The 25,133-nt window shown below is 44.9% G+C and overlaps 2 protein-coding genes across 4 annotated transcripts; both read right to left on the bottom strand.

Moving 5' to 3' along the window:
* Positions 1-13,022: 13,022 nt before the first annotated feature.
* LOC119332309 (external alternative NAD(P)H-ubiquinone oxidoreductase B1, mitochondrial-like) lies at positions 13,023-18,343 on the bottom strand. Its single transcript, XM_037605491.1, has 11 exons — positions 18,217-18,343; positions 17,758-17,908; positions 17,107-17,368; positions 16,802-17,008; positions 16,351-16,601; positions 15,418-15,637; positions 15,215-15,319; positions 14,630-14,902; positions 14,378-14,505; positions 13,726-13,845; positions 13,023-13,577 (listed from the first exon to the last, which is right to left on the bottom strand). Exons 2-11 carry the CDS (start codon positions 17,865-17,867, stop codon positions 13,490-13,492), a joined length of 1,764 nt encoding a protein of 587 aa, XP_037461388.1. The 5' UTR covers positions 17,868-17,908; positions 18,217-18,343; the 3' UTR covers positions 13,023-13,489.
* A 493-nt stretch (positions 18,344-18,836) lies between these two features.
* On the bottom strand, positions 18,837-23,511 carry LOC119332308. 3 transcript variants are annotated; one of them, XR_005160898.1, is made up of 4 exons: positions 22,449-23,511; positions 22,180-22,356; positions 21,274-22,012; positions 18,837-20,926 (listed from the first exon to the last, which is right to left on the bottom strand). XR_005160898.1 is itself a non-coding variant. In XM_037605490.1 (3 exons), exons 1-3 carry the CDS (start codon positions 23,451-23,453, stop codon positions 21,335-21,337), a joined length of 1,860 nt encoding a protein of 619 aa, XP_037461387.1. In that variant the 5' UTR covers positions 23,454-23,511; the 3' UTR covers positions 21,057-21,334. The 3 variants fall into 3 exon arrangements, 1 of the variants encoding a protein (XP_037461387.1); XR_005160899.1 differs by having other exon boundaries at positions 18,837-20,921; XM_037605490.1 differs by lacking the exon at positions 18,837-20,926 and having other exon boundaries at positions 21,057-22,012.
* Positions 23,512-25,133: the final 1,622 nt, after the last annotated feature.

Raw genomic sequence — 25,133 nt, 5'->3', positions numbered from 1 at the left:
CGGAGCTCGAGGATACGAAGAGGGAGCGAGGGAGTGGCTGTGGCTGCGGCGGTGACGAACGGCGGCGGCGATGGCGTTCGGCCATTCGCGGGAGAGGGAAACAGAGGAGGGGGAGGAGCACAGGGAGAATGAGAGGGGCCAAGGGGTGCGTGGCGTCTCCGTGGCGCAGGTCAGGACGAGGGAGGGCAAGCAGGAGGTGGCGGGAGGACGTGGCCGCGGTCGCTCGCGTGCGGGCACGCAGCTGCTTCGGGGCGAGGGGAGGAAGACGACGGAGGGGCTGCGGTGGTGGGCTGGGCCAGTTGGCCAGGCCGCCTGCTGGGCCGGCCAGGTGGGCTGCCAGGTAGGTCCAGGTGAGTTCTCTCTCTCTCCTCTATTTTCTGTTTTCTATTATTTCTGCAACTGTAGGGCTTTATTAAAAATACTTAGGCATCTTAAAAAAAATCCTGGAATAAACAGGGGCTCTATTTAGATTATTTCCAACAGCCCACACTTATTTTTAGAATTATTTGGGCATTTAGAATATTTTATAGCATTTAAATGCCCAAATGCAAATAGAGTATAATTTAATTCAGAGCCCAATATGTCCTGCAAAAATATAAATCATTTTTGGTAGATGCTTTCACCTCAAACCAGAAATGTTGAACATTTTTAGAGGGCATTTTGGGTTTAATGAAAAAGATTTTATTTTGACCCTAGTTGAATTAATTTGGTGCTAGGGTTTAGTCAATCCCCATTTCAGGTTTAGATGAAATTTAAACATGATGCAACACTCTAATGCATGCACTAGGCATTGTCAGAACTAGGGATGTGACAGTTGTGTCGTGCTTGGTGTGTTTGTTTGCTTTGTCGTTTGGACCTCGTTTGCCTCGTTTGCTTTTGTTTGGTTTGTGCCTTTGAGACCTATCCTCCATATGGTGTAAGACATATGCACTCTATCTATCTTAGTTATCTTATGTTTGTACTATCTTATCTAGTGATAGATATGCCTTGTCTCTATAATATAGGGGGAGCTCTCTTCCTATTCGTGCTCATCTAGGTGGCACACATTTAGGGGGAGCCCGTCTATATTATAGAGAGGAGGGGTTTGCATTTACTTAATAGTATTTTCCTTGTGCAAATCCCGTTTTGTCATCAATCCACCAAAAAGGGGGAGATTGTAAGGACATATTTATCCCTAAGTGTTTTGGTGATTGATGACAACGCATTTGCGGACTAATCGTGTGCCATGAGTATTCCAGACACTTCTTTGCTAGGCACAAGACAATTGGGTGCCCCTCGAAGACTGACAAAGACGGCGTCTTTTCTACGTTTCTTTTTGGTGGATTTGAGTCGTAGGAAAGCCGTACTATTAAGAGGGGGTCCGCGTTGGAAAGGTTTGGGTGGAATCATCACGTACACGTCTCCTTTTATCCCCTCCCTCTTCCTTGGAGCTTCCTCTATTTTCCTGCCTCCTTTGACTGGCTGCTGTTGTGGTTGCGGTAGTACTGCTCCTGGATCAACGGTAGTACCGTAGGCACCCACAGTAGTACCGCGTGGTGGCGCGGTAGTACCGCTCCCCTGGAGCCGCACTACCACTGCCCACCAGGCTAGTGCCGCCCCCTTTGCGGTAGTAGGAGCGGATGTAATTTTTTACATCCGCACCTGCCGCGGTAGTACCGCTTTCGCCGTGCGATAGTACCGCGCTATGTGGTCAGGCAGTAGTACCGCCCCTCAGCAGTACTATTGTGTCGGGTTTTTGCTACTTCCGTTTATTTGCGGAAGTAGGCACGGAAGTTCCCCTTCCCCCTGGCTGGGACTTTTGCCTTGCGGTAGTACCGCGCATGCGGAAGTACCGCCCCCAGCTTTGCGTCTGTTTCTGTGCTGGGGTCGCGGCAGTACCGTGGGTCGGTACGGTAGTACCGCACTGTCGTGCGGTAGTACCGCTTGGTTGCAAGCAGTAGTACCGCGCGGCCTTGCGGTAGTACCGCTGGCCTGGCGCGGTAGTACTGCTGGCCGCGGGCTGGTTGGTGGATAACTGTTGGATCTTTTCCACACACACTATATAAGGGGTCTCCTTCTTCCCCGTTGACTCACCTCTTCCACCATTAAAGCTCCATTATTGCTCCAAGCTCCATTTTCGCCCGATCTCACTCCCTAGCCAACCAAACTTGTTGATTTGCTCGGGAGTGGTTGAGAAGGCCCCGATCTACACTTCCACCAAGAGATATTTGATTCCCCCCTACTAATCCCTTGCGGATCTTGTTACTCTTGGGTGTTTGAGCATCCTAGACGGTTGAGGTCACTGCGAAGTCATAGTCCATTGTGGTGAAGCTTCATGGTGTCGTTGGGAGCCTCCAATTGAGTTGTGGAGATTGCCCCAACCTCGTTTGTAAAGGTTCGGTCGCTGCCTCCAAGGGCACCAATAGTGGAATCACGGCATCTCGCATTGTGTGAGGGCGTGAGGAGATTACGGTGGCCCTAGTGGCTTCTTGGGGAGCATTGTGCCTCCACACCGCTCCAACGAGACGTACTTCCTCTCAAAGGGAAGGAACTTCGGCAACACATCCTCGTCTCCACCGTCTCCACTCTTGGTTATCTCATGCCTTTACTTGTGTAGCTTATTTGTTTCATATATATTGCTTGCTTGTGTTCCTATTCGTGTTGCATCATATAGGTTGCTCATCTAGTTGCACATCTAGACAACCTACTTTGATGCAAAGTTTAAATTGCTAAAGAAAATCTAAAAATTGTTAGTTGCCTATTCACCCCCCCCCCTCTAGTCAACCATATCGATCCTTTCAAACGTGCCATCAATGGCGATGACGGGCCGACAATGCTCAAAAGCCCTCACGCATTGCTCAAAGGCCCAAAATGCACGGCCAAATACTCGGACGGTCCTCCCGTTATGAATCAATTTTTGGTGCCCATGAGGCTCAACCACGTGAACCATGCCTGGATTTGTGGCGGCCATAGCTAACAACAACCTAGGGAGTCGGTTGTATGCTTCCTTCCAATTGCCATACAACATCTTGAATGCGGCTTGCTTCGCCTTCCATGCCTTGTCGTACTTCACCTTGTAATGAAAGATGGCTTTCACAAGGTCAATGACACTCTTGATGCTCATTATTGGAAGTGTGGATATTTGGTTGGATAACCTATAAGCAATGAACTAGGACGTGAGTTGTCTATGTTGTTGGTACACAAGCTCGCCATCCGCATTCCTGTGCCGGCACATGTGAGTTGGTAGACAACTCACTATGCGCCAAGTGGGACCTTCTTTCCATGGCCTTGCACGCACAATCCATGGACATCTTGGCACTTCACATTTGACCGTGTAATGCACATTGATGTCTGAGTTGGCCACTTTATGTGGACGATAATGTGCAACCGAGTAGTTGTCGAGCCACATCTTCAATTCCAAGAAGGATTGAAACTCACAACCGGGATATATCCCGTTCTTGCCGTCTTTCAAATCATGGTGAGAACTTGGCCTAGCTCCAAGAGATATGCATTTGCCACCATCCACAACGGCTTCATTCGCGAGACTAAGATCCTTGAACAATGGTGTCTTGTGATCCCGCCCGAATACCTTCTTGAATGCTTGGGCCTCCTTCGGCGTGAACCCCTCCTCATCAACTTCTTCATCAGGACCATCGTCATCCGAGTCCGATGCATATGCACGGGAAAAAGGGATGGATTGGTTCATTGTCTCTTGCACATGATATTGGTCGAGATCACCCACATTGTTGTCATGGAGATCAACTTCGTTGTCATCCTCCTCGTACTCATCATTCTCCTCTTCAAAAGCTTCATTTTGGTTGTTTGGAGTCGGGCCCAATGTTGGCCAATCTTGTTGCGTGAAATGAGGTTCACTCATTTGATCTTGGCTAATGGGTGGGGGAGTGCTAGCAACCAACGTGGAGGGGTTCCGGTTCAAGTCCAAATTCAAAGTAGACTCAACCTTCTTGGAGGCAAATAACTCAAGAGCCTTGTCTAGAGATTCGACAACCGTCTCCTTGTATGCAACCCAACGTTGCTCGGAGTTCACATGCATTGTCTTCCAATGGATGTGCATTCCAAAACCAACATTATGCCTTCCCTCGAACTCAACAACGTCACTTGGGTCCATCCAATTCAAATCCTTCCTCACTTGTTCCAAGAGCTCTGCATAGCTAGGACTACTCTCAAACACCATGTCAAGCTCATCCGGGTCCGGCTCAATATTGCCTTTCAAAAAGGCCTCTTTATCCACATGATGAACATAAACACATGTTCTCCCCATCCCTATAATAATCAAAAACACACATATATCAAGTAAGTACTTAACAAAAATATTTGCACAAAATACATATGCCCTAACATATATATGAATTAATAACTATAACCCCCACATAACAATTACCACAACCCTAACCATAGCATAACCCTAACACCAACATCAAACACACATAACCCTAACCCTAGCATACTATGAAAGCCTAACAATACCAAATTAGCAAAGAAACATAACATGATTCAAAACAAATTTCCAAAACCAAGCCAAAACTAGGGTTTCCCAAAACTAGCTAGATTTGAGCAAATGTGACAATTCCTATGGATGAAAACGAGGGGATCGGAGGAGATTACCTTAAGGGAGGGGTTGGCTTCAAAATCCACGGTCAAATACTCCGGATTTGCAAGATTTGAAAGGATTTGAGAGGGGGGATGATACGTCTCCGTCGTATCTATAATTTTTGATTGTTCCATGCCAATATTATTCAACTTTCATATACTTTTGGCAACTTTTTATACTATTTTTGAGACTAACATATTGATCCAGTGCCCAGTGTCAGTTCCTGTTTGTTGCATGTTTTTTGTTTCGCAGAATATCCATATCAAACAGAGTCCAAACGGAATAAAACCTGACAGAGATTTTTTTTTTTGGAATATATATGATTTTTGGGAAGAAGAATCCACGTGAGACGATGCTCGAGGGGCCCACGAGGTAGGGGGGCGCGCCCCAGGGTGTCAGGCGCGCCTCTGACCCTCGTGGCCACCCTGTAAGGCGGTTGGTGCCCTTCTTTCGCCGCAAGAAAGCCAATTTCCGGATAGAGATCGTGTCAAAATTTCAGCCCAATCGGAGTTACAGATCTCCGGAAATATAAGAAACGGTGAAAGGGAAGAATCTGAGAACGCAGAAACAGAGAGAGACAGAGAGATAGATGCAATCTCGATGGGGCTCTCGCCCCTCCCACGCCATGGGAGCCAAGGACCAGAGGGGAAACCCTTCTCCCATCTAGGGAGGAGGTCAAGGAATAAGAAGAAGGAGGGGGGCTCTCTCCCCCTCGCTTCCGGTGGCACCGGAGTGGCACCGGGGGCCATCATCATCACCGCGATCTACACCAACACCTCCGCCATCTTCACCAACATCTCCATCACCTTCCCCCATCTATCTACAGCGGTCCACTCTCCCGCAACCCGCTGTACCCTCTATTTGAACATGGTGCTTTATGCTTCATATTATTATCCAATGATGTGTTGCCATCCTATGATGTCTGAGTAGATTTTCATTGTCCTATCGGTGGTTGATGAATTGCTATGATTGATTTAATTTGCGTGTGGTTATGTTGCTGTCCTTTGGTGCCCATCATATGAGCGCGCGCGTGGATCACACCATAGGGTTAGTTGTATGTTGATAGGACTATGTATTGGAGGGCAAGAGTGACAGAAGCTTCAACCTAGCATAGAAATTGATGCATACGGGATTGAAGGGGCACCAATATATCCTAATGCTATGGTTGGGTTTTACCTTAATGAACATTAGTAGTTGCGGATGCTTGCTAATAGTTCCAATCATAAGTGCATAGAATTCCAAGTCAGGGATGACATGCTAGCAGTGGCCTCTCCCACATAATACTTGCTATCGGTCTAGTAAAGTAGTCAATTGCTTAAGGGACAATTTCACAACTCCTACCACCACTTTTCCACACTCGCTATATTTACTTTAGTTGCTTCTTTACCTTAATAGCCACTAGTTTTATTTTCGTGCTCTTTACTTATCTTGCAAACCTATTCAACAACACCTACAAAGTACTTCTAGTTTCATACTTGTTCTAGGTAAAGCGAATGTCAAGCGTGTGTAGAGTTGTATCGGTGGTCGATAGAACTTGAGGGAATATTTGTTCTACCTTTAGCTCCTCGTTGGGTTTGACACTCTTACTTATCGAAAATTGTTGCGATCCCCTATACTTGTGGGTTATGACGGGGGGGAAGAGAGGAGGGGCGCAAGGCTAAGGGTTTGGGTGGGGTGGGGTGTGTGGGGTGGGGTGGGAGGGGAGAGGGTGGGGCCAGCCTAAGTGGCACACAGACTGTGCAGCGCCTAAGAGACGGGCGCTGCACATTACAAGTGTTGCGCCTAGGCCTTAGGCGCTGCAGTGTTGTCTGTGGGGCCGCAATTGGACCAGGGCTGCCACGCTGGCAGGAGGTGCGACGCCTAAGGCTGAGGCGCTGCACAGTAGTGTGCGGCGCCTAGCTGTCGGGCGCCACACGAAAGGGTCACCATTGTGAAAAAAATTTGTGAGCGGGCCAGTTTGTGATTTGATTTCTCCCTCAGGTCAAATATGTGATTTTGCCCGAACTGCGGCCACCAAAGTGACACTTGTTCGGTTCTTTGTGCCAGTCTGCCAGATGCGCCTCCTATTCACAATCAATCACATGCAACGGAGAAGGATGATGGATCCGTTGGCACTTGGTAGGACAGGAAGGGAACGAGCAAGAGACACCGAAGAAAATCACATACAGACAAGTTAGAAATAGCATATTCTTACAAAGACCAAATGCAAACGCCAACAAAAAATGGTTCAAAGAATATGAGCTCGTCGGAAACCCCTGCGCAACAGGGTCACCGCCCATGGTTGGGATGATGTTGTGATCTAGGAGTGAAAGCCGACGATCTGTCGTCGACGTTGTAGCCAATTAGAAGCGCGTGGTCGTTTTAGAAGCTTCCTAAAAAATGTATCACCCCTCATCCGGTGTAGATTCACAAAGAGTTATGTTTTGGAGGCTTATTCTCCCGTACGATTCTGCATGAAATTGCCGAGAGTGGGATAACGGTGAACACAACACAAAAAACTTGGCAAGCTTGTGTGAGTTCAAATTTGGTGTACAATATGTGTCTATCCCTAGACTCTCTTGTTTGCATACTTTCAACAGAGATGACGCATGGGGACACACTTGAAGAGCATAGAAAACTACAACTGCCACGCGTTGAAAGAAAACAAGGAAAGTAAGGAATGTGTCGTCAACGAGCTCGGGCACGGACACGTATACCCAGAGTATTAGCAGTGCATTGCTCAACAATTTTTTAGTTCTTTCAACAAGCCACGTAACATTAGCTTGAACTCAATTCATGAAAAGCCATGGACGCATTCTGTGGCAAGTTGAGTCAAGTGAGTGTGTGTGTGCATTGTTGCTCCCTTTTCCTCATGCTACAAGTACAAGTAGAACAACTCATCTTATATATTGGTATTTCTTCTCCTCAACTAGCAGTATGGGACTACACTTGTCTTGAAAGTTAAATGGGGTGAATAGGGACCCTAGAGGAGGTGTCTATACTTGGGCTTCACGCCTTCATAAATTTCAGTATTTTTAGATGCTTGACGAGAGCAAAATCATAAGTTTGTGTGATTCAATGGTTTTGCAGCACATAGAATTAGTATCTATCCACACAACACCAAGCAAGCAATAATAATCAATGCAAATCATTATGAAATTAACAACTATGTGATATTTCTGCCGTCCTCAAGAAATGTTTGATCACCATAAATAACACAGCTGGCTTGTCCTTAGACTTACTAATGATTGGCCCCTTGTTGCACTCTTATACTTTTTTATTTTATTGTTACTCACATTTCATTGCAACTCCACCATCACAAACTGTAACATTGTCACATCGTTTAGTATTTAGGGTGAATCTTTACTACTTTTGCACTTAGCAATTCATTAAGCTTCTTGTGGGTCGATATGTTTGCTTATTGAAAAGATCTACCATTGATTGCCTACACTTATGGTCACAAGTTACTCTCCACCAGACCCTCGAAGAACCCTAGCATCATCCCTAACTCATCCTTTGGGGTATTGTATACATGGTGACAATGGTTTACATAATCTGGTACAAGCTTCTAATGGAGACCGCCAAATAAGGGCAATATTTGAAGAGCTTAGTGGTTGTCACATGATTCTGTTTGATTGTCCTTGTTTGTGGATAACACACTCTAAGAGACTAGTAATGATGTGCCACATAAGGATGGTCTATTAGCAGGATACCCAAAACTATCATATAAAACATAGTCAATCGTAAGAATTTGAGGTGTCTATAGAGTATGATTCCTTCATATCACAAAATACATGTCGCTTTGACAAGCCTTAATGTAAAAAAATATCAACAACAAATGTTATTTTAAATATTTAGATCAAAAACTTGTAAATGAAATGTTTAGATTTATCTCGAAAAGTATATTTATAATATAATAACTTTCTTGTGTTATTCTAATCTATAGTGTAGAATAGTTATTCTACACGCATAGTATATTTTCACAAAATATATTAAAGTTGTGTACAAAAGTAGTAATTTTGGAATAACCTTTTTTACTAGCCAAGCCACAAATTTTCTACATTATTCTTTACTAGATACCAAGGTTGGAAAAAAAACGCTAGGCGTAAACGAGGCGGTTGGCCTTCGCCTAGCGTCTAGATGGCACTTAAGCCCCCTAGGCACATCCTAGGCGGACATATAATTTGGATAGCAGGGTGTTTTAGGGTTTTATATGTGTACCTATATTAACTTAGAGCAAATAAGTGAGTAAACTACCAAGTACTGCCATTGAAATATGACCCTTTTGGCATATTTGTGCAATAAAGCACGATTTCACATTTCAACGGGCAATTTTTTTTTGCTTCTCCTTCCTAGAGCTTCGTTAATGCCCTAGCCGAGGCGTTTGGTCATTGGCTAGCGCCTAAGCGTGCCTATGCGCCTCCTAGGTACTGGGTTTTCCGACAGAGCTAGATACACAAATTTACTACATTGGAGAGAAAACTTTTTGTACACAATTTGGATAGTAAATAAATCATTCCAAAACTACTACTTTTTGTACACAACTTTACTGCATTTAATATAAATTTACTAGGGGTGTAGAATAAATATAGTACACCCTAGCTTAGATAGCACTAGTGTGTGTATGCGTGTGTTTGTGGAAATTAGTGGTCAAAAATAATATTGAAGACCATATCAATATCCAAAAAACCATGAATTTTTGAATCAAGGGAATACCTCGTAAACACTCCCTCTCTCACACGCCCACAATAAATGTGAATATTGGGATGCCATCAAGGTCTTTCCATTGCGAAGTGTGGCTCCACTATCCGCCAGATAGCGGACGATGGACTGCCTGGCTCCATCTGATACAACCATCCTTGCAGAAACATATGTGGCCGCCAGCTTGGCCTGAGGCCAATTTGCGTCAGTTTTGATTTCGATGTCTTACCTTGAAACCACGTTACAAAGCGGACAATCTAGCATTATCGTTTTGTTTGGACATATACTTAATGAGAAGACTTTTCAAAAACCAAATCGAGAGAACAAAGGCTTTGAAGCCAAAAAAATTGTTGTAAATATACGTTACGACAAACATAGTTGTAACAAAGGCATCCTTAACGAACAAAAACACTACACTGATGGATTTCATTACCATGGCCAGTAGGCAGCAAAGGGTCAGGGTAGGGCGTTGAACCCATTCTACCATTTCATTTTACTGATGGATTCTTGCGCATGGCCTTACCCAGCGAGGAACAACACGATAAGTATAGAAGAACAATCAGAGCACCCAACATGACGTAGTTGTGGAGAAAAAACTAGGGGATGGCTATACTCACTGAATAATATGCAATATGTAGGTACCATATATGGAAACAACACTTAACATGCAAGGGGACCAATGCCCCCCTCCTCCATATGCGTAAGATGTCCTTAATTGTTGAGCTTAAATATCAAATATTACTCAAACTTCAAGCATAAGTCTCCTTGGCCCACCTCAACATTCTTCATCAAGCCCCACCACTAATCTAGAGTTCTATTATATGAACTCGTAGCCAACAGCGGCACCTCTATTTCCAAACAACAACCAAAAAGCTTCACAACATTGTGGTGAATGATTTATGATAGCATGGCAACCTCATTGATAAATGGTCCATGTTAGTTTTCTTTACTAGTTTTGACATTTTAATTTCCGACACATATTGATCATACACAATCCCCTTATAAATTGTGCCATGTCCTCAGTGGACAAGAATACATCCGACATCAAAATTGTTGGTTTCGTTTTCCGATTCCTTCACCAATATTATATTTATTTCATGTGTAGCACTTTCATCGAACATTAGTTGTCCAAGAGCAAGCCTTAATTTTTCTTTAAGTATGCACTCGATTTTATATGCCTCTCTTCTAACTATTGATGAGTATATTTGCACATAATGCAAGAATTATGGCACCAATACGAAATCCAATTGCAATACTTATGCATGCAATATGAAGAATTTCGAATTTTCCAAACCGTGAATGCTATTGAAGTAGTTAAGCTCAATGATGACTTACCACATAATTAGGTTGTGTCCCTTAGTAGATGTCACACGTGTCCCTTTTGTTGTATCCATGAGTGCAATCTTTGCAGCTAAAGCCTTCAGGATGGTCCCCGCATGTCCCATGCAAATGTTTGGCAATGAGTACTCTTGATATTTGTAAATATAATATGGAGTTGAGCATGAAAGGATGCATTAGATCACTAGAATTTACAATGTTATAACCATTGCTACAAAAAGCATTATTTTCGCTTACTTGTAGTTTCTAGTTTAAATCTTTCACTCCTACCCTTCCAATTCTTGGTTTCATTCAACTATCTTTTGAATTTTCATGGAAAAATATAACGTGACATGTCAAATATCTATTCCCATGTGTGACACGTTAAGCAATTTTTACATGGAGGGGGGCATATGCCCCCCTTTGGCACTAAGGAAGTTCCACCCTTAGCTAGTAGGGGAAACCAGGAGGTTACTAAATATTCTGGTTAGAGAATTACATGGTTATCCCCAAATTACATCCTTTAACCTGGGCCATAAGGGGCTGTTTGGCTTGCGCCCACGCCAACCTTACCAATTCGGGGCTCGCCAAATATTTGGCAGACAAATTCGCCGCCCCCGTCTCGCCCAGAGTTGGCGTAGAAACCTGAACGGGAGCCAAAAAATTGGCGTACTTCCAAAAAAATGACGTCCATCCAAACACTAGCCAACGCACCTGGTCAACGCCAATAATTTGGCGCAGCAGCTCTCGGGTGTGAACCAAACAGCCTCTAGATATCTTGGATTCATCCATTTGTGATGATGAAAAGTCCACCTACATCTTATGTGGTATGTGGTCGGTGTGGAATGCACGTAATGCTCGCTTACATGGTGAATCATCAACTAATTTAACTCAAGCATGTAGATGGGCATATGATACTACTGCGGATCTTATTCAAATTGCTACAGCAGCCAGATCATGTAGTAAAGTAAAATCACAAGCTCATTGGCAACGACCACATCAAGGATGTTATAAATTTAATGTTGATGCATCTTATAATGCAGATGATATGAATGGAATATCTGGAGTTATTATAAGAGACGATCAGGGGCATATAGTTGCAGCAAGTAGCATATGACATGATTTTGTTCCTGATATACTGACAGCCGAGGCACTTGCTTGCAGAGATGGAGTACAACTGATGAAAACCTGGGGCATAAAGCAAGCCATACTGGAAACAGATTCGATGGAGTTCACTTCACTTTGGAGGATGAAACATCAGCGGTCTAAAATACTTGCCATTATAAAACAAATCCAGGAGCTAACGGAAAGTTGCAACTACTTTGATGTTCGTCATGTTAAAAGGGAAGCAAATGAAACTGCCCATAAATTAGCTAAACTGGCTTCTTGTAATAATCCGGAGTGTGCCTAGGATAGCCAGGTGCCGGAATGTATCCAACACTGTAATCAGAAGGACTGTAATCCTGCACTGGACGAATGAAGCTTTTGGCTGATTCTAAAAAAAAGTGTTCTGGTCAGAGAATTGTTAATCGAAGCAATGAGTGTTTTGCTAAAAGCAGCACCACCAACATGTTGGTTCTTTAATTCTGCTAAGGACTTGTGCTATGTATGGGCTAGGACATGCCGCAAAACAAAGCAACTCGGCAGGTTCATAGACAAATAATTGTAGTGTGTATCTAACTATCTATCAGGTGTGTCTTGAACCTCACACCTCAAGCCTGGACTAGACATTCTTTTCGGAAAGGGTTGGGGTGGGAGGCCTACATGTTCTTCTCGAAATGCTCTTTTCTTCTTCTTTGATGAAATCTGAAAAGGTCGGGGGACAACCACTAATTATTGCAGATAGGTATACGTTTAGTGCATTGGGATCGCAGCTGTCATACCTAATCTCACTAATAGGAGAGGGCCCAGCATTTTAGAAATTTGGGTTAACCCCCAAGGCAAATGCGTCCTCTTTCCGGCCAAAAACCCAGTGACACTTGAATTCGGGCAAAAATTCAAACATTGTTTATTTACTTTTGTAAGTGCATGGCAAATATTGGTTGTACTGGGCCCCACTCTCTGGCAGTGGTAGGTTCTACCCTGAAAGGGCCTGTACATACGTAGGAGATGGATCATTCACTGACGCCCGCCCTACGTGTGGTACAAAGTACGCTGTACTGAGCCACCGTCTACTCGTATCCGTCTGGCCAGGAGGAGGACCAGACAAATACAGTACACGTACAAGCAGCAATCACCATGTGAGCACGTACGTTCTCACGTATACCCGTAGAGATGGCCATGTGATCATGTACAGTACTGTATCAACTTATTACTGCTGCTGCTGCTGCTCACTATGGCCAAAGTCGCAACTAGTGCTTATTTGGCGGTTTTCTTCCAGCGTGAACCATCACTGACTACTGTTACCAAACAAACCACTGTGGCTGACGTTGCATACACATCAACGATGTTAATGGAGAGAATAACCAACATTGTTCTTCATAATTATCTTCACAAGATGTGAGGAGGTCCACTAACAATGAAATAAACATGGAAAGAAAACCAGCAGAGCCAGTTCAAAATAAGAAGAGAAAAAACAGAGCCATGTACACCAAATTCACACGCATTTTGCACATTTATCGACAAGTTGGACAAACCATTTGTCCTGACCGCAGTTTCGCGCGTGAACTGTGGGCACTCGGTCAGTTCATCGCGCCAGGTACGCTTCAGATTCACAACCAACCACATCCAGAGAAGAGAAGAGAACCCCATCACATATTCACATGCAGCACACGAAGGATGATGGCTCCGTTGGGAGGACAGAAAGGAACAATCAACAGACAGACAGCCTTGCTTCCTTATTTGCCTAATCAAATACTGTACAGAGAGGTTTTGCTGCATTGCATCCTGGAATCAGAGCGCCTAGATCCGGCTCGAGTCCCTCCCGAATATGAACCTCCGGGTCCAGTCGGATACCACCAGGACCCGAGTGCGCCAGCTCACCTGCTTGCTGCTCATTCATGCATGGAAAGGGATGATCTCAATTTTTGCGGCTGAACGACTCAGGGAGAAGATAAGGTGGATAAGGTGGTTCCATGGTTTCTTCCTTCGGACAGAGTGGTGGATAGTGATGGTGATGGGTCAGTCATGGTTCTTACCTTGCGTAAACGGAGTACCAGAGCCACTGGGTGCTGTGGCCCATGGAGACCCAGTCGCCCGGGAGCTCTGCCGCGGCTTGCTCCCCGCCCAAGGGCGCGAATTGCCCAAGATGCTTGTACCTTGAATGCCAGGGCAAAAGATGAGCAAGTGTATAAGATAATGACGCAAGAGCTGATGATCAAAATGAAGCTAGCCACAACTCCCTCCCAGTCTTCCCACTGGGAAAGTTTGTGAAGAAAGAGTCTGGCACTGCTCTAGTAATGAATCAAACCTAGGTTGCTTTGAAGCCAAAGGATAACCATATAGCAACTGAAGCATGTTCTTCCTAGAAAGGTGCCATGGAGATAATAGGTTTAAGTATGGTAACCAGAAACCGAGAGGGTTTTAGGTAACCATATTGCTAATTTCCTAATTGTTGAATGCTGCATAATTGAAAGAGCAACTGTACATATTTAACAGTGTTTATTAAGCAATTTTAGGTACAGACCACTCCTATCCAAGTAGGTGTTACTGACAGCAATTGATTACTACCTAGAGTCATGATGTGTCCCCAAAGCTGTGCAAAGTTTTAAGTACAGGTTATGCCTTTCAGGCCTAAAAGAAGATGTGAGTATGAGGGTACAAGTACAGCTGTAACGGAAAGCTAAATACCGGAATGGGCGGAAATTGTGATGCCCTTCCCCTGACCCCGTCAGGCGCAACGGACCTTCTGGATGCTCTACGCAGTGATCCTTTTTGTTAAAGCAGTCAGCAAGATAATACCCTTGTTGCGCAGCAACCTGGCAAATATCAGAGAAACAATGAGGGAGTATCCGCACAAACACAAATGGGTTGTTCACGGATCAAAACATTATCTATTCTAAAATATCATCAACCCATGTATTCTCTGGAAATAGAGACAACCTGAGCAGTCGCCGGAACAGTTTTAACTTGGGAGTCGACATGAGACAGAGCTTTTTTGAACTCCTCTATGTTAACCACCATCGACTCCTTGTTGGAATCACCTACGCCACCTTTTATCAAATCAGCAATGTCAACCATGTGCATACTTTTCATATACAGTTCTACTTGAGGGTATCTTATACAAATATCTTCTAGAACATCGTTTATTTCTTTCAGTGTCAAGGTGCCAGAGTTATCCTTGTCTGCTACTTTAAATATTGTTGAAATGTCCTCCTGAAAGAAACAAAAGCAAACGAGTCAGAAGGAGGATGAAACATGCACTGGACTTTGCTAACTTAGATGTTCAGTGTGCTTGTTTATTCAGCGTGATAAACTTTGTTATACTTACACAGAGGAAACTGGAACATACACGCATACCAATAGAATGACTAATTTGACACCGATGACAGATCTACCAAGAAACCATAACAGTGCAGTGATAATTCTGAGGTGCGGTGTGTGTAGCTGTTCCTATGATATCTCCGCCTAGGAAGTTCGAAAACGCAAAGAGGGTGCAAAAATATTTATGAAATGCTTTACATATACCATTATTTTCCTTTGACTTATTGAAGAACAGTCACCAATTGCATAGACACTATCACACTCAGGAACTCTTAACCATTCATTAGTTGCCAAGGCACGTCGTTTGCCCTGTTGAAAGAGAGAACATTTGCATTCATCAACAAAATGTTAGAAGTTAAGCATAACTCGGTAACCTGAACACACGACTTTGATTCAGATTTAACAACCTGACCAACTTGACTCATGAAGTCTGTAATGACGGGGCGAGTACCAATGCCAGCAGACCAAACAGCCATCCCATACGGCACCAATGTTTCTACACCAGATGATTTGCACTTCACTGTAATTGAATCATCGGAGACCTTTATCACTCTGAATCCTGTACTCAACTCGATGCCATCTCTTTGGAACTTTGATTCAGCAAACACAGCTATCCTTTGGTCAAACCTACATGAATGAAATAGATATATATCATCTCACAGTAAACATGGAGAAAAGGGAAGATCTACTGAAGCTACAAACAAAGGCATGTATATTGAACCAGTGGGCAATTTTTTTCTCTTGACAAATCAACAAAACGTCCAATTCCCCAATAAAATCGCAATGTCTACAGTAAGCGTGATAATTTCATAGCAGTTAGGAACATTCATTTTTAAAAGAAAAGGAAGGGGGGAATAACACGGAAGAAACCGCCACAATCCAAAAACTACTAACAACATTTGGTAAGAATTAATCTTACACTGGCATTGCTTGGGGGTAAGGTGGTTTTGGTCTATCATCTACCCTGGAATCAGTGACTGGGATATATTTTCCACTTCTAGTGACTAAATTGTTTTCCTAAACATGGAAAATATCCCCAATTGTTATTCACTTTTTCCTGAGAGTATTTGAGAATTATCCAGGAGAAGATTAGCTGGGGAGCTCACTACTTGCAGCATGCAACTTCCAGTCTGCTGGATGTGAACCAGCCGTACAATCCTCATTATCTGGGAAGGAAGACTGACATACCGATACATTAATTCCCCTGGAGGCTTTTTATGCATACCAAAACATATTCTTAGCGATGAGAACCTGACATATTCTTAGCAATGGAAGTGAATCATGGCTATTACTGCAGGATTGTTCGACCCTCATTATATGGTAATTTAGTGCCGACTTACGTATTCAATATATGTTCTCCTGATTGAATAATTGTTATCTTCACAAATTGTTCAATTGCAGGATATAGCTTCACCAGATCTTCGACAAGAAAATCATGCAACTCCGCAGCAAATTCAACCCCAGTAGGTCCACCACCAATAATCACAAAGTGAAGGATCTTCCTTTTCTCCTCTTCGCTGATGTTAGGAATTGACGCCCTTTCAAAGCAGTCTATCACACTCTTCCGAATCTTTTGGGCATCCTCCACTTCCTGGCTTTTACAACGTGAGGCTGTAAGTACAAGATATGGCTAACAGTCCCATGACCATGAATGTAAATTTCCTAATACTTTACAGTACAATATATCTGAAGATGTTGCAGAACATTACACAGAATAACTTACATCTCAGGACTGAAACATGAGAAAAAGCAGAACAGTAAAGACACACACAATGCTGCACAGGATTTTACCTTCAGAAAGTGGCAATGCTCCATCACACCAGGAGTGTTAAATGTATTGACAGTAGCCCCAAGAGCGACGACCAAGTAATCATAATCAACCATGAAATCGCCATTCCCATCCAAATTGGTACCAACAGCAGAGCGGCAGTGGACGGCTTTCTTCGTCGGATCGATTTTGAAGCACTCTGCTTCATAATACGCGACATCTTTCCCCTTCTGCAAAAAAGAAGAGCGAGAGAGGCAGCCACTGTGTTACTCCACAGCTCTGCATAACACCAACCACAAGAGCATCAGTTCAGCAGCCACGGTGTTACCTTCTCGAACATCCTCCGTATCGGCTCGACGACGCTGCGCGCCTCCACGGTGCCGCAGGTGACGCTGGGCAGCAGGGGCGTGAACGCGAAGTAGTTGCGGGGCGAGATGACCTTCACCTCGTAGCGGGAGGAGTCGAGGTTCTTGAGGAAGGAGGTGCCGGCCCAGCCGGTGCCGAGCACCACCACCTTCTTCTTCCTGGGCGGTGGCTCCGGAGCCTCCTCCGCCCTGGCGGAGTCGGCATAGGCCACAATGCCTCCGCCGCTGCAAAGCCAGTGAAGAAAATCTCTGAGGCTCGCAAATGCGGCCAGCCACCTCGATCCGGAAGAACAGTGGTGGATTTTGGGGACAAAAATTCAGACAAAAAGGGACTGTTCATGAAGTACAGGGGATGGTGTCTGTTCATGGAGTAGTACATCGGACGGATGGATGGATGTCCACTCCATGAACATCACCTCCCTGTTGACCAAGATTATCTAGATTCTAGAGTGCTAGACCAAGGACGCAGCTACGAGAAAGAACAAAAAGAGAGAGGGTAAAGCAGACAAAAGGGGCGGCGAGGAACAGTGGATCACCATCATCACGCAACGAAAGGGGAAAAGAAATGGAAGAACTTTAGAGGGGGCATGGGGGATCGGGGGTGGGGGACGCACCTGGCGGCCGTGAGGAGGAGCGCCGCGGTGGAGACGCCGGCGGAGGAGGGGCGCCGGATGTCCTCCAGGAACCTGGCGGCAGCGCGAGAGGCGAAGAAGGAGAAGCCCATCCTGCTTCCTCCGCTGCCCCAGACCTCTCAGCTCAGCCTCACTGCTAAATCCAAATCAGGCTGATCAGGTCAGGTACTAGTGCAGTACTATAGTCTATAGATAGGTAAAAGATTGAAGGGTGTGGCTAGGTCTCAGTCAGATTTAACCACAACCAGTCAAGTGATATAACATACAAGAAAAATAAGAAAAAAGATCCAGTCAAGTGATATAACATGCAAAAAAGAAAACTAAAATAAAAATTTGCACGGATTTAAACGTAAGGTCTCACGGATATAGAATCGACTGAAACTTAACGAAGCAGGACTGGAGATCGAAAGCGATGTGGAGGGCAACAGGCCAACTGCCTACCTGCTCTGCTCTTTACCTGGCCGCTGGGCAATGGCAATGCTCACCGGTCTTTGCACAAATCAAATGATTATCAACCTCCACACTCTGGGGATAAGATCTGATTGATCGGTTCCTTGGTAACTTCGTCTGGATCTGATCTGGTGCACATGCGCTGACCCACACCAGCACACCACCGCCAGTGACCACTGCATCATGTTTCTTTCTCTATCTTTATTCATATATACACGATCACCACACCAGCAAGGCACCACTGATGATGGTTAATTAGATCTTGAGTGGTTTGACCTGACATAATAAGCAAGCAAAAGTAACATGCTTAGCACATCCCCCCTAAAAAAGACATGCTTACCACTTGATGCTGCCACTAGCTACAAATTCTGCCGTGGTCAGATGTTTTATGAAAATACGTACACAAGTGGCAGGCTATGCTGAACTTATTTACAGTGACAGCCCGTGTACAGAGGGACACATGTTCAGATCTTTTCAGATGCAGAGAATGACAGGCAAGTCGACATCTGACAATAGATATATATACAAGAAGAATTTGGCCTAAAAGGTACAGTTTCCAGGATTCATTCCTGTTGAACCACATACTGTTGTACTACATGGTTTAGTTTTTCTCATGCCTAAAAGGGAGTAATAAACTCTTAAAAGCAGTAATGAAGATGCTAGGACAATGCACAAGGAAAAAGTGGGAAAACATAACACTGTAAACTGTTGCTGATCTTCCAGCTGATCACTGCAATGCTGTACTAAATGAAGATTGTTGAGAGCAACAAAAAAAAAGAAAAAAAAGCATAGCAAGTCTCAAGTCTCAAGTCTCAACCTACTACACTATATTCATACGGCCTTGTTCCCCAGCTATTGCACTGAATTATGACCACTTCGTTCCAGGCAAAACACCAATAAGGCAACAATGTTGATTAATAAGAAACTGGATCAAAAAGATCTTCGTCAATTACAGAACTGAACACCCAGCCTATCTTGCAAAATCTGAGGGGTAAAGGTCTGGTGCCTTGGTAACTTCCTTTGGATCTGGTGCACAGGCTCTGACCCACAACAGCACACAACCAACCAACACCGACAACTCCACTATGTTGCGTATTTATACATGATGACCACACCAGCAAGGCACCAAATGATGGTTATTTAGAGACGCTTGGCCTGACGCACAACATAGGTAGGCAAACATGACATGGCCTGATGCTGTCACCAGCCACAAATTCTTCCGTCACACCGGTGACAGGCTCAACTGAATTTACAGTACAAGACATGCTACAAAGAACTTGTCCTGCAGTCATATGTTCGAGGATTTTACACAAGTGGCAGGCTAAACTGAGTTTCCAGTAGAGCACACGTAGAAAGTGACACATATTCAGAATTTCAGATTCAGACAAGTGACAGACAAGTCAACATCTGATCAAACATATCAGCAGTACATAATTTGGCACCAACTACCAAAATTAGGGTACAGTTCCCAGGATTCATGCCTGTGGAAATTCCATATTACTGTACATGTTTTAGATTTTCTACTGGCACCAGCAAAATAACTTTTAATCGGCAATGAAGATGGGCAATACTGACAGTAATACATAAGGAGAACTGAAAAATAGATAAAATTGCACCACTCGTTGTTGTACCAGCTGATTAAAGTACTGCTGTACTAAATGCAAATTGAACAGCAGAGATAGAGCACAATAAGTCTCAGCCTTCTAAATTGTTTTTGTAAGACTTTCTTGTCCACCAACAAGGCAACAGGCTAGTGTAGACACTGGGTAATCATGATATTTTTTATAAGAGTCTTAAAGAGTTAACCCGCAAAATAGAAGGCACAGACGACATACTCCATGATCCTTCATGGACTGCAGAACATAGCATCCCGCCTACCTTGCAGATTAGCTTGTTCCTTGTCTTACCTAATGATTGCCAGTTTCTGATATTTCACATTATCCGATCATAACTCCACGACAACAAAAAATCAGTAAATCTTGACGAAAGCCTCTTGCAACGGCTGGATTGCACTATCATCAGGCTCGCCGAGAACTATGTGAGCATTTGGTGAGGCCTTTCTGAGAGACCATAGTGTTTTCTTTCAAGAAAATGGCAAGTATTCGTATGTTCCTTCTGGAGCTCTTCTAGGTGATTAATCTTGAGAGTAAATAGTGTCAGTTGCTTGAGACTAGTAGACCTTTTCACCACAAGGCTTACAGCTGCATCTCATTGTTGCGCCCCATGAAATTCATCATATTGAGCAACATAAAGTTCTCAAAGCCATCGTGATCCTCTAGTGTCTCTCCCTCTGATTGCCCTCTATCAAATAGCTCTTCCATTGACCCCTGTTCCTCTAACCCCTGTTTCTGTAATTGCTTTTCCTCAGGAGGCTCCCCCCCTGACAACTCCTCTAGTTCATTTCCCTCTGACAGCTCCCTCTAGTTCATCTCCCTCTGTCAGCTCTTCCTCTAGCTCATCTTCCTCCAGAGCATCTGCGCTCTTCCTCTAGCGTATCTTTCTCCAGTTCTGCTCCTTCTGACAAGTCTTCACCCAGCTCATCTTCCTCCGGTACCTCTTCCTATGATAACTCTTGCATTGACCCATTTTCCTCTGATTCTAGGTAGTACATAATTTGGCCTCAGCTAACACCATTAGGGTACAGTTTCCAGGATTGATGCCTGTTGAAACTCCATATAACTGTACATGTTTATGTTCTTCTCTTGATACCAGGAAAAGAACTTTAATCAGTAATAAAGATGACAATAATGACAAATGAAAAACAAATGCAACACTCGTACCAACTGATTGAACTACTGCGGTACTAATGCGAATTGACGAGCACAAAGATAGAGCGTAACAAGTCTCAGCTTTCTACAGTGTTTTTGCAGGACTTTCTTATCCAACAACAAGGCAACAGGCCAATGTAGATACTGGGTAATCATGGTATTTTTTATAGTCTTAAGGATCTAAGGATATAAGGCCCAGACAACATACTCCATGATCCTTCATGGACTAGAGAACACAGCATCCTGCCTACCTTGCAGATTAGCTTGTTCTTTGTCTTACCTAATGGTTGCTAGTTTCTGATATTTCACATTATCCGATCATAACTCCACAACAACAAAAATCAGTAAATCTTGACTAAAGCCTCATGCAACGGCTGGACTGCACTATCATCAGGCTCGCTGAGAACTATCTGAGCATCTGGCGAGGCCCTTCTGAGAGAAAATAGTTTTCTTTCAAGCAAATGGGAAGTATTCATATGATCCTTGTGGAGCTCTTCTGGGTGATTAATCTTGGGAGTAAATAGTATCAGTTGCTTGAGACTAGTAGCCTTCTTCAACACAAGGCTTACTAGCTGCATCTCATTGTCGCGTCCCATGAAATTCATCATTTTGAGCAACATAAGGTTCTCAAAGACATCGCCGTGCTCTAGTGTCTCTTCCTCTGATTGCCCTCCATCAGATTGCTCTTCCATTGACCCCTGTTTCTGTGATTGCTTTTCCTCAGGTGGCTCTCCCCCTGACAACTCTTCCACTAGTTCATTTCCCTCTGAAAGCTCTTCCTCTAGTTCTTCTCCCTCTGACAACTCTTCCTCTATCTCATCTTCCTCCAGGGCATCTCCCTCTGACAGCTGTTCCTCTAGCCCATCTTTCTCTGTTGCTTCTCCTTCTGACAAGTCGTCATCCAGCTCACCTTCCCCATGTGCCTCTTGGTATGATAGCTCTCCCATTGATCCAAATTCCTCTGACTCTGATCCTGATGGTTCATCCTCTGGCTCATATGGATAATTGATTGTCGGAAGCTGCAAGGGGGTGTAGTAAGCATTCAAAATAAGTAAGAATGTCAAGCGCAAGCAACAATACAATGACTAATAACTGAATGCATTTGTCAAGGTCACAAGACAAAAAAAATTAACAGTTCATCAACAAAGGTTATCAGGCAATGGAATATATAACAGCTAGTGTTCACCTGCACAAATAGCCTCTCCAAACGAGGGCCACAGCATGCCACAAGGAAAGAGTAAATGTCGTTCATGTTGTTGATCTCCACTTCGAACATCAGTAGCTGAAGCTCTCTCAAATTCAGCAATTTGCATGGTGCAGCGCCTGTGGCAGCTAATCTGGCACGAGCTTTGGCAGACAGTCTCTGCAAAGCATAGCAATGAAGAAGGTTATCCGTAAGACAGTAAGTGAGTATTGGGATCAACCGGATGGCATGAAATGCAGAGAGCGACGAACCCGTAGGATACTGCTGCAGAGGGTAAGCACGGTGAGGTTGGACAGACTGGTTAGTAGTTGAAGCCAGTTTCTGCGCAGCTCGCAAGCGTGAGCCTCCTGTCCATAAAACCGGATTCTGGTGCCTGACAAGCGTCGCCGGCGGTTAGATGCTCCGAAGCAGATGTAAAGGTCAGCAAGACTAGTGATGGTGGCCGGGATGCTGTAGGCGGGCATGTAGGCACCGCTGTAGCGGAATGAGCGCAGACCGGATGCCTCATCGGCCAAAACAACGTCGGTGCACGGATCGCACTCTGCAACGGTGAGGCTACTCAGGTGCGCCCCGGCCGCCGCGACGCTGACGGAGTCGAGGCCTTCGCAGTAGCGCAAATCGAGGGTGTGGAGGAGGGGGCACGCGGCGACCAGGCTGCTGACTGTGTCGTCGGAGATGTGGACGCAGCGGAGGTGGATGACCTCGAGAGCGGTGAAGCGGTGGGAGCGGGCGGAGAAGGAGTCGGGGAGGTCGACGCTGATGTAGCGGAACGAGAGGCGGGCGAGGTGGGGGTCACCCAGCGGGAGCCGGAACTTGTAGAAGCGGGCGAAGAAGTGGTGCACGCGGTGGACGTGCAGGTCCTCGACGGCGCAGGCGATGGCGAGGTCGAGGCAGCGGCGGAAGTGCTCGGCCTTGAACGCGCCGATGCCGAAGGAGAGGGCGAACCGCTGGAGGCGCCGCCACCCGCGCCGCTCTAGGGTTTCGAGGAGCGGGTGCGGGGAGTCGCCGATGCCGAGGCGGAAGTCGAGGGAGGAGGGCGCCGGCCAGCGGTGCGTCCAGAGGGAGCGCCACCGGGTGGAGAGCGCGCCCGTGCGGATGGCGGATTTGAGCGGGAGCAGGCAGAGGACGTGCAGCCGCAGCGCCTCCGGCAGCTCCGAGATGCGGTCCTCTGCCGCCTCCGCGCCTGCTTCTACTTCCTCGTCCTTCCGCCGCCGCTTCGTGCCACCGTCCAGATGGGACGCCGCCGCCGCCGCCATTCCTCCCGTTTACCGCCGACGGCTCACCGCTCCGTCGGACCTCCGGTTAACGCTCTCTTTGTTTTGGGCCAAAAACCTCCGATGGACCGGCCCAAAACACTTCCGCGGTAGGAGGAATTTAGCATATACTCCCTCCGTCCGAAAAAACTTGTGCCAAACTTATTTTTCAGATGGATGTATCTAGCACTAACTTGATACTAGATACATCCATTTCAAGGACAAATTTTCTCAGACGGAGGGAACTCAACTTTGTACTATTTTTAATACAAAGTTAGTAAAATGTTGGGTCATCTATTTCTCAAGTGATGGGTTTGGGGATAATATATTTTTCAACAAAAAAACTAAAAACAAAAATGAAGTTTGTACCGCTAAAAAATAAAAATAAAATTGAAGTTTGTACCGCCAAAAAATAATGAAGTTTGTGGGGGCATATTTATGCATGAAAAATCAATGAGTTTTTTTTTTTTGCGGTGAAAAAAAAGCAATGAGTTTTTTGGAAGACGATATTCATCGAAATGAATTTACATTGGTGGATCTACAGTCCAACACATGTATAAAGGGTCCCTTCGGAAACATCCCATCCTATGATATAAAGGGGCGCATATTTTGAATCCATATATACGCGAGGATGACATGCACAAATTTGGAAAACACATGTATTAAAGGGGCTCATATTTAGAATCCATACAGAGAAAGACAGACAAATTAACATCTAACAAAAGATTTGCGTGGCATGTTTTCCAAGACTTCATGGCAAGAGTAAAAAAAATTGCAGGAAAAACTTTCAACCTATTCATCTTCAATCATGGTAGTACAACGAACACTAGAAATAATAAAAATTACATCAAGATCCGTAGACCACCTAGTGACGATTACAAGCACTGAAGCGAGCCGAAGGCGCGCCGCTATCATCGCCCCTCCATCGCTGAAGTCGGGCAAACGTTGTTGTAGTAGACAGTCGGAAAGTCGTTGTGCTAAGGCCCCATAGAACCAACGCACCAAAACAGCAATTGCCGCAGATGAAGAGTGTAGATCAAAAGGATCCAGCCTGAAGACATACGAACGAAGACGAACGACAAAGAGATCCGAGCAAATCCACCAAAGATAGATCTGCCGGAGACACACCTCCACATGCCCACTGATGATGCTAGATGCATCACCGAATGGGGGCTAAGCAGGACACAAACCCTAACAAAGCTCGAAAAAAATCTAAAAACGGAGCCCTGCCACCGGCAAGAGCCGAGATCCACTCTATCTCCATGGCCCTAAGGCCACCGAAGACGGGACGGACCGGCACCGACGCCGGCGGGAGGCAGAGAACCCTACCTTTTTGAAGGCGGCGGCTGGCTAGGAAGACCGTAGGGCAAGAGCAATTTAGTGTCGAAAAGGGATTGAACTCTTAAATCACCAATGAGGATGGTAGAACAACAAACAAGGAATATAAAATCACTAACGAGGATGATAAATACAATATGTTGTTCCAGACTTCCTTTAGCAGCATAATAGGACAGTCCATTTCAAGTGATTGGAATTCACTGCTTGTGTCCGATGAAATGTGGATGTATGAGTTGTGTAAGCTCAGGGTGATCCATGCCTCTCATATCATTGATTGATCCACTAATAATGGTTGATGGACATGGGGATGGTATGCTTGTAGAGATCATATTGCTTGTGGTGCTT

The sequence above is a fragment of the Triticum dicoccoides genome, chromosome 7A, assembly GCF_002162155.2.
Source record: "Triticum dicoccoides isolate Atlit2015 ecotype Zavitan chromosome 7A, WEW_v2.0, whole genome shotgun sequence".
Classification (NCBI taxonomy): domain Eukaryota; kingdom Viridiplantae; phylum Streptophyta; class Magnoliopsida; order Poales; family Poaceae; genus Triticum; species Triticum dicoccoides.
The sequence above is the reverse complement of the archived record's forward strand: the minus strand, read 5'-3'. Positions and strand labels throughout refer to the sequence as shown.